The 10,590-nt window shown below is 40.5% G+C and overlaps 1 protein-coding gene across 8 annotated transcripts in view; it reads right to left on the reverse strand.

Annotated features, from left to right (window-relative positions):
- adgrl3.1 (adhesion G protein-coupled receptor L3.1) overlaps nt 1–10,590 on the reverse strand; it is a 90,771-nt gene that overhangs the window by 24,080 nt on the left and 56,101 nt on the right. For all 8 annotated transcript variants that reach the window (XM_046046985.1, XM_046046984.1, XM_046046980.1 and 5 more), the window contains 2 exons: nt 7,003–7,186; nt 1,907–2,029 (listed from right to left, as the gene is read on the reverse strand). In XM_046046985.1, the coding sequence (XP_045902941.1) occupies nt 1,907–2,029; nt 7,003–7,186 (307 nt within the window). The remainder of the gene's footprint in view (nt 1–1,906; nt 2,030–7,002; nt 7,187–10,590) is intronic.

The raw sequence follows: 10,590 nt of genomic DNA on the forward strand, positions 1-10,590 counted from the left end.
TAAACCCCCCCCCCCCCCCCCACACACACACACACACACACACATGTAACCATGGCAACCAACCTTGCTCTTTGTGTATTTACCCCATCAAAGGGATACCCCCTTCACGCCTAAGTGTGACAAAACCCAGGACAGCCTGAACTTTATGTAAACAAAGATTGCAGTCTCCAAAGACTCAAAGCATTAACTGTTTAATTAAATCTTTTAGTTACTTGATTACGTTTGCCTTTATTTGAGTAGTTATGTTACCATGTTGTTGCTATCTGTTGTTGATATTATTGCATATTATTAAGGACACTCCTTCATCTTATGTGTAACCAATGCTTGTTCATAATACTTTCTCACACAATTCCTTTAGAAATGATAATAAAGAAATGTCATTCTATACTCTATTAATTGCCGGCTTGAATTTAAGGCTAAATAACTAAATTCCCCAGTTCCTAAGGAAAGATTGTTTGGATTAATCTAAGCTTGCCTCATGTAACCTGAGCTCCCCCAAGTGGACGAAATAAGTATTACATACCATCGTCGGAAATGCCGTTAATGTATAAATGTCACTCATTTATCATGACCAATAATTTGACAGTTGTTTTCCTTTTTACCAAATGCTTAACTTAGAACGGTACAACTGTTTGACCAGTGAGGTTTGATTGTGGAAAATATTGGATTATAATACGCGCAAATAGATTTTCTTTTCTTTTATAGACATTAAAAGTTTAGAAAGACAGTCCCTAGGGAAACCGGAAACGCCCCCTGGGGGAACCACGCCCCAGACCACAAAAGAGCGACACACGACGTCGCCCGCTCTCTTCTCTTCTTCTCTTCTCTGCTCTCTGGACGCTTTGGCACGTGTCCGGCATGCCTCTCCCGGCAACGCCGTAAGAATTCGACCAGCGCAACAAAGTCTTTGTTTCGCTTGAAGCTACACACGCTAAGTGCCGCAACATCGATTTTTTTCCTCGTTTAACAGCAACTTTACTTGTTTTATTTTCTTTCTTTCTTTTGTTTTGTTAAAGTTATCAGTCCGTTAAGTTACACTGGTCTAATTCAGGAACGACCAAGTTCCCTTTTTAAGCTTTTTTCGTTGAGCCAACTTCACCGAGGTCAGACCAAGCCACGTGGTCTCGCCAGCGGCAACGAAGGAAACCTGAAAACAGCTGAATTGCCAGACGGAGGACGGCACAACCCTAGAGGTTTTTTCTTCAATCAGACACGGAGAACCCCGGAGAATCCCTAGCAAAAAGCCAGGATTGGGCAGCTAGCGTGGGACCCGTGCAACAGGCCAAAGCAGGCCGCCGACAAGCAGTAAGACCAACAAAACATTCTGTGGTGAGGGGGGTCCCATAGTGTTAATATTGTCTTTTTAACTAAAGTCATAGCTTACTTTCAGTAGTTCTCCTCTGCCGTATGAGTCAAATGCTTCCCACAATCGAACCTCCATTCTCATTGTTTAGCCATTGTTTATTTTCCCTGTATTTAACCACCCTTTTATATCACTTTAGTTAGTTAATAAATTCACTGTAATCAAGAAAAGTGTGTGTTGCCTATTTCCACGTCCCTGCCAAGAGAATTGACCCTTTAGATATGAGACTGACTGATTGATTTAAGATAATTGAGCGATTATTAACTAACTGATCACTGGTGAATAATTGTATAATTATTAAAATCTACCTAGGTCCGGAGACTCTAGGATAATAACAACTCCGGTGGTGCCTGTTCTTTTTCGAAACGAGAGCTTTTTATGGATTAATGTATTTTTGAATATTAAAATTCATAATTGGGTATTAATTCTCATAAATTTATTAAAATAGCTAGTTTAGACATGCTACAACAGAGAGAAGAGAGAGGGGTCAGAGACCTCATAGTGAGAGTGAGAGGGAGAGAGAATGTGAGATTTCTCTTCTACCGTTTCTGCCGTGCTGCTTGAGAGTGCTCGCTGACAGCTGGATGGAGTTTCCATGTAGTTCTGACTGAGGGAATGTCAGATCTGCTAGGTTCCCATCTGTGCTCAGCCTGGCCACTTCCAGCTCTGGAACACACAAACATACCTAATGTCAAGTCAAAGCATAGACATCGGGCTTGTTTTGCAGGCTCTTGTAATAACCATGTTTTCTCACTAAGTGCTTCACAGCAGAACACAGGCACGAATCCTGAAGCAGTTTCTTCTAAACAAAGAAAATGAAAAAAGTTGACACTCATCAAAGTGAAAAAACTTGGATCTTTATAACTAAAAAGGCAACAGAGTCTCCAGGCAACTGGACAACACATCAAGGTAGATAATCCAACCTCTCTCTTGTATTGTGGGAATCTAATTTCACCATCCAGGTTCGTTAGCACACTCTCGATTACAGCCGTGTAATGTATTAGATAAAGTTTCTAATTAAGGGCTAATTATGCCTTTGGTGTATCGCTATCTTGTGCTTCTGAGTGATATGGTGATTTAGATGTTTTCATGGTTAAAAATCCGCTCCTTGATAAAATAAACAACACAAGGACATGCTCAGATGGAAATGTGAGTGGAAGAGGAGGTGGTGTGGGAGATGAGGGTGAAAGGAAAGGAAGTTGAGGAGGTCAGGGAGAAGTGCTGGATAAAAATAAAGAGGGTAGTCAGAGGAGCAGAATGGATGAGAGATGAGAAATAAGCAGATACTTTGGGGCAGGGGGGACTAGAGTGGTGATAGGCGGAACGAAGACTATGTTCTCTCGCAGAGTACAATGGATAGGGGCACAAAGGCAAGAGATACTAAGGTCTGGGAGAGAGGAAATGGAGGCAGAGGGAGGCAGGCAGACATAAACACAGACGCTGATATGGAAATACTGGCAGAAAGAAAGAGAAACACTGGTTAAGTGTTCTTCACTTGCACAAGAGCCAAACTAAATATTCAAGCTATGTACACAAATACACACATTAACACACCAACCCACCCACACACACGCATGTACAGACATCCACACCCACATACAGCAGCAGGGTATCAAAACACGCTGAGTCTAATCTAATTAAAGCATCCTTGTCATGACAATCCTCCTCCTAAGAAACACACTTGTTCATTATCGTTATCACACGCGCACGCTGTTACCGCTGTGTTATCCCTTCAAATCACTGTTTTGGTTCTAATAATAACACCATTTATTCATCTGCCTAATACTGCGGTGCATTGTCACACACACAATCTAACACGATAATATCACCTACAGTAACTGCATTGGCTTCTTTAAAATGCGTCATTCAAATAATTTATTCCTGTCGCTCACTCTGAAAGATTTGTTAAAAAAGGGAGGGTGGTGGGGCCTTAAAAAGTGCAATGAGGAGAGTAGAGAGGGAGGAGACGGAGAGAGAGAGAAGTGAGGATGGAAGAAGAAGAAAAAGAGAGATGAGAGGCAGCATTGGGCCAGTTATGAATAAAGGGAAGAGATAATCACGGTGGATCTGCCCACTGGATTAGCTGGGAGGGAAGATTAACAGCACAAAAAGGAGAGGAATGCGGAGACAAAATTTTCCACAAAAAGATGATTTCCTGTTTTAAGTTCTTCTGAGATGTGGTAGCCTACATCTTGATGACTGTTTATGTAACCATATTTATGTGGTGCATTCAGGACGAGAGAAAAAATTGGAGGAGATACAAATCTGAAATTATGTAAGGTGAAATTGTGTAGGATGGCAGTTGTTGGGAATGAAATGTTGTACTTAAATTCAAGTGAGAACAAGACAGAGTCATATTGTACAACTTGAAATTGTGGAATCTGTCTCTACTGTCCGTCTGTGATAAAAAAAAAAAATGAAGCAGTAATGGTATCTCCACATCGTGTGATTTAAATGGCGTTGATTTCATTGCTTACTGATGTGAAAGTGAACAAAAAAAACCCTCGGAGCATCATCTGACATTCCACCACAACCATCACCCTCAAGCATGCACTCATCCCGTCTTCCTCTTTACTCATCATCCTCTGTTTTCTCTTCTTCTCCTGCTCCTCCCTCTGTGAATTTTCATCTCCGACTGAGCAACACACAAGCCCAGTGAATCCAAGTAATGGGGAGATGATGTGTAGGAAATTTTGAAATATCAAATCAAAAGGGGAGTAAACAGGAGGATAATCAAGGGAAACATAAGTGAGTGCAACTCGCTGGTCTGGGTGCAGATGAAACGATGGCTCACAGATACATCATCATCCTCTAAAGGCATGAAAGGCAAAGAGGGTTTTCGCTCTCCAGCATTTCTGCCTTATTCCATGGCCCAGTGATGAGAGGATCAGTGAGAGAATATGAGAAGAGATGATGGAGGGAGGAGAAAGAGAGAGTAGAGGAGAGTGATGTGCACAACGCCATAATAACTAGCTTTGTTCTGCTTTGTCAATTCCGCCTACAAGTGGAGGGAAGGAAATACGGCAAAAATAAATAAATAAAAATTATTGTCTCTGGCAAACAATGTATCCCTGCCTCAGAGGCCTCAAGGCCAGTTGTTGTAGTGTGTTTTTTTTACCCTGCATTCTGTTAGATGAGGATGGATGTCTGTGGACTTGACCCTTTAAAGCTTCTCACATAACAACCTGGAACTCTTCATCATGACCTCTCTTTGACAGCTTTAAAAGCCTCCTCTACATAATAAAGCAGGCTCGTTAAGCTGTTAATATATGTAGTCTTTTTTCCTTTTTTGCTTCTCTATGGATGCTTATGGAGCCAGAGAGCTATTAAAGGTAAAGGTTTCAATATTTTGCCACAAAATAGCAATTTTTTCACTCATAATAGTTTAAGCCTAAATAACCTACTCACTGATAGCTTTATGTATTGTAAGAGTAGGACCAGAAGTTGCAGGTTATTGTGATGCATCCAGTCAGGGACAGACCAACCAAGTCAGATGGCAGGCTACAGGCTGTGTTTTAGTACAAGTGTTGTGAAATTACTCAATACACTCCCTCAAAGTCATATGATTATGTTACTGTATTCATTACATTTGCCCCTGCCGCTCTTTATCATACAATTTCGAGATGGAATTGGATGCGGTTTCAGTAGTTCTTTTGTACTCCTGCTGGTCAGTCTTGCCTGCAAGCTGCACACATGCTGCTGCTGTGAAAAATAAACAGCAAACATTGTCACATTGTGGCGAAATGAGCTACTTCTCTTTTAAACAGTTTTATTTAGATTTTAGACTGAGATACATGAAAATAACATGGTTATCTTCTGCTCATGATCGCTTTAATGTTTATTATGGGAGAACAGATTTCTGCTCTGTTTCATGTTGTGTTTATTCATGCACACAAATTATTAATTGGACAGAGTGGCTTATCAAGTAGCACAAACAGAAATTATTAAATATTTTACACTCACGAGTCAGTCTGAATTTCTGTTACTTAAATCTGTTACTTAAAAATTTGGGGGCAGCCATTTGAAAATACCCTGCAACATCAACAAATGCATTTTATTCCACAAATATATGAAAACCCAATGCTTTATACAGTATTATAGTGATGTTTAATATATGTATTTAATATGCAAGATTTTTACCAAGGTATTGTTGGCTACAAACATTAGCCAACTGCATTCAAACATTAGCCAACTGCTTGATTATTAAAGTATTTCATATTTTTGTACTGTTTGACTTTTGCTCATTGAAGAATTTTACTGTAGCTTATGCAATCAGGCAATTGTATAGCCAGTGACAGTAGGGTCCTGGTGCTGTTTAGTTCACCTTGCAGCCCAGATTAATGCGCACAAACTACAACCTAGTCTTGCATATGTTTCTTTCAAAAGCATTATTCTGCTCTACTTCCATTCATGTCTACTCGTGTCCATTCGCATGTACAGAACCTCTGTGTGTGTAATCGCACATGCAAATGATGATGTTATTTTTGGACGAACTTTGAAGTTTGACACTTTGTTTCTTTAAAATATAGATCTGAGGCGGCGGGTTCAGTAATGCCTGCTGTCAGCGTCACCTCTTACTATGATATTACATCATATTCTTAGATCTTTAGCAGTCCGTGCTGGTTCTGAGATCTGTAGAAGAAAAAAAATGAAATCTAAGAACCATATTTCTGCTCAAATTACAGCATGTTCTAGAAATTCTTCCCTCCATTGTCATGGTGTGGCTCAATATTACTTATTAAGGTCAGAGAGACTCACAGGCACAACTCCAGGTCTAGTGCAGCAAGTCTGATGCTGAATCAGTAGCCAGATGGTTAAAGTTCTCTCAGATACTCTGGTGTCCAGGATTGGAATAACGGCTAAACAGAAACCCATCATGTTTGTGGCAAAACTGAAACACTGGCTTTTAGATATCCTAATCCTGTGAAGACAGTTGTGTCAGCAGGGTTGTATGTAGCTCATTTAATTGACCAGTTTAAAAATAAAAGGAAGCATGTACTTCAGCGGGTTGTCAGAATAATGCCTGTTAATGCCCATTGTGAATATTTTTTGTATATTGATGTGTTTTTTTGCTTTTATATGCCGCTTATGCCATACTCTACTTTCTCTACACGCAAGTACACACACGCACACATGCTCGCACACGCAAATAACGCCACAGGACCACAACGGAAACACGTTCTGTGACTTTTTTTGTGATATCTTTGATGCTTTTTCAGTTGTGCATTGTAACTATGTCATTGTATTTGAAAATGAAATGTCAAATAAACAAAACAAAAATATTACATTCCATCTGGGTAAAGTCAACAAAATTTAAATGGCTACATTTATATGGAGCTTTTATCTAAACAGCTTTAGAAGGTTTTTTCTGCTCATTCACCCATTCTCTCACACACCGATAACTGAGAGCTACCACGCAGGGTGCTTTTGTTCCAGCCGAGCCACACTTCGCACTGCTACAATTCAATAGACATGCCCAGTGCAGCCACAACCTTCAACACTTGCCCACTGTGCAGCTTCATCAGAGCAAATGCATGTTAAGTGCCTTGCTCAAGGGCATATCTCATCAGGCTCCTTGACAGTTGCAGTGTCCAACTGAGTTTGGAGGATGGGACGGAACAAAAAAAAAATCTACTCACGGATGTTTTCAGTGGTCTCCTGCACAGTGTCAGTCTTGAGGAGGTTGTCAGCTAACATAAAAGCCCCAGTCTCCACGGTGTCGAGGAGCAGAGTGGCCGAGTGCAGCTGCTCGCTGGTGGGCAGCTCTCTCCACGCTGACTGGGCTCGTGGCTGCAGCAAATTATTCACAGTCTCCACCATAGCCTGGGACAGTAGTAGAAACACAGAGGTCACATGGATGAAGTGATGCTAACACTTTATATCAACTTCTGTCACTTATGATATTGTGAAAGTTAATGCATATCAAGTCATAATACAAATTACATTGCAACACCATAACTACTGAAGACAGCAGTCAGTGGGATGCAACAGTGTGAATGCAGTGGCGTTTCATTTATCATGTTGTTAAATCAACAACAAAAAAATGTTAGCAATGCAAATGTGACATTCCCATGCAGACACAACAAAGGTAAAAAGACAGAAGCTGTTAAATAAAAACTACATTTGCAAAGTTGTAGTCCACACTTTTTAATGCTCATTACCACCTTTTCCCCCAAACATTATCTTGATAAAATGATGTTGTGATGGAAAATCCATCACAGATGTTCTGAAAATCAAGCTAAGCTAATTAGCTGATTGCAATCACCATGTGTCTACACCCCCAAACCTGGTTCATTCTCTTTCTTTTTTTTAACAACACTCTTATCTTTGAGTTGGAAAAGTTGTGCTTAAGGGTCTGAGAAGAAATTAGAGTTTTATCAGATAATGTCTGCTGGGTCATATCCAGCCGTGCAGAACAGTTTTGAATCCAAAAATATTACCAAACAGAGAAGAGTTGGCTCGCATAGATGAAACGCTCTCCGCTAAACAATACTTATTTTGTCTCCAGCTCACATTCCTTTATGCTCTTAAGAATTCACCTCCTCATTTTCAGACATGAGCACCACACATAGGCAGATACACAGCCACCCACACTTGCACGCGCACAAACACACACACACACACACACACACACACACACATACACACACACATCTTTAAAAGACCCTGGGAGAGATAAAGAAACACGGAGAAAAGAGAGCCGGTGGAGAGAGGGGGAGAAGAAGGGGAGAGCCATGGGAGAGCGATAAAACAGTCCAGTGAGTCCATGGTGACAGGCGTCCGCTGGGAACAAGGGAGGCAGAAAAGCGAATACAGGTGCTATCAAACACACATCTCACACTCCCGTCCGTCTCTTTATTTTCTCTTTCTCTTGCTATGACTGTAAACCACCCTCTCCGCAAGTGCAATTCCATCCCATCCCTTACATATCTCTCACTCTTTCAATAAGTCTCTCTCTTGAGGAAGGTGGATGGGAAAATGGAAAAAGGACCGCAGGTGCCATTATACAAGCAAAGGGGGTCTTCACTTGGGAATTGCAAGGGCAGGGAAGAAGAGTGAGAGACATCAGTTTATTGGCATTCACACATCAACCATTTGACTTCCTCCCTGCCCCTTTCACTCAGGGTTAGGGAGAAGTGAGAGACCAGGAAACAGGAGAGAACACAGCAACAGCGGTTGTCAAGAAGTAAAGAGTGTGTGTTTTTTTTTGTGTGTGTGTGTGCGTGCATGCGCAGTGGTTAGGGAAAGCGCCCTAGATAGAGAAACACTGTAGATGATGGCTCTGGGATTAGAAGTAATCCTACCTGTTTATTTTGCGGGTGTGATATCCACATGTAAATACAGTACATCACACACATGAAATAGCTGCTTAGCCAACAAGCTAATATGATAATATTATGTCCTCTTTTAGTGCAAGCAACTAATTAGCTGGGACGCATATCGGAGGAGTTTGGGAGGGCTACATGTAAACAAAAACGAATTAATACACTGTTTCATCAAACAACCAGAATAAGCGGGAGGGATACGAAGCATGCATAGATACACTGGTAAATCTCTTTCTAGCTCCATTGTTTCATTGATTGAGATAGAATACTACAACCTTCAATACTCCTTTAAAAGGAAAAATTCATAACTTAGGTTGTTTGTAGTTTTGCACATAATTTTCGATCATTTATGATAACATGCAGACAACAAAGTGATCACATTAGGGAACACAATTACAAGTCTGAGAGAGCAGGAAACACAAGTGGTCAGGCAATCAAAATGGCTACAAACAAGCTAGTGCTGAAACTATTAATCGATTAGTCGATGGACAAAAAAATAATAAGCAGATATTTTGAATATCAACTGATCACTTGAACCATTTTAGAAGCAAAAACGCTAAACATTCTCCAGTTCCATCTTCTCAAATGTGAGGTTTTTTTTTTGCTATGCTTGTTTGATAGTAGACTGAAAATCAGTGTTTTTTGGACTGTTGGTCAGACAAAATAAATAACTGACATGACTTATTGACACTACACCCTGACATTTTAATTACATTACATTACATTCTAATAGATTCATCTGGAAAATATTTTACATTTTACTAACTCACTCACTAATCATCAACTGCTTATCCCATGGCCAGGGTCATGTGACATTGGGCAAAAGGCGGGATGGGGTACACCCTGGACAGGTCGCTGGTCCATCGCAGGGCCAGCACGTAGAGACAAACCAATATTCACAATTGTACTCACATCTAAGGGCAATTTAGAGTCGCCAGTTAACCTACGCATGTCTTGGACTGTGGGAGGAAGCACCTGGAGAGAACCCACACAGACATGGGGAGAACATGCGACCAAGGCTTGTTGAACCCCCTGACCTTCTTCTGAGGTAACAGCACCACCATGCCACCCCAATTGAAATATTAACAATTAGTGAATATAATAATTATTTATAGCCCTACAGTCAGTTTGATAATGATTAATCATGCGTTCAAGCTGTTGTTTTACATTATTGTAAAGTGATTATCTTTGTATTTTTTTATATTGGTCACATAAAACAAGCATTTTTGGGGAGGGAGGGCAATAAATAACATCAGTGAATTAACCCTAAAAATAATCAACAGATTAAGCGAAAATGAAAATAATCATTAGTTACAGTCTAACAGTCTATCCAGATTATCCAGATTATCTGTACTGCTGTATTTGGAAGTAAAACTGAAAGTGAGTATACCCAAAACTTTGGTAAGAATCGCACGCTGCATGAACTGTAAGTACAGTAAGTGTGATGATGTCTGGTACTATGCAGACATTATGGTAATCATTTTACGATTTGCCTTTGTTATCTCCTCCAAATGGCTTTGTGTAATCTGGGGAATTGTTAAAAACCTGCGTGATTGTCGGACTGCTTGTGTTTCTTGCCCTGTTGTACATTAGCAATGTTGCTGCGTTTCCAGATCTCCTTAGTGAGTACAATTATCACTGACAGGAAGTTGTACGATACCAGAATTTCCTTTTAACTGCTTGAGTTGTGGATATAACACTTTCTCTGCAGCCCCAGTGCTGTCTTGGGTGTGTGTATGAATGAGACATATATACATGCCATACATACGATGTGGTGAGGCGTTGGAAGCTACTGTATGTGTGTTTGCACAGTATGTGGGATGCATTTGTGTTCATTTGAGTGTTGGCATTAAAATGTGTGAGTGTGTGTGTGTGTGTGTGTGTGTGTGTGTGTGTGTGTGT

Source organism: Micropterus dolomieu, linkage group LG04 (genome assembly GCF_021292245.1).
Source record: "Micropterus dolomieu isolate WLL.071019.BEF.003 ecotype Adirondacks linkage group LG04, ASM2129224v1, whole genome shotgun sequence".
In the NCBI taxonomy this organism is placed as follows: domain Eukaryota; kingdom Metazoa; phylum Chordata; class Actinopteri; order Centrarchiformes; family Centrarchidae; genus Micropterus; species Micropterus dolomieu.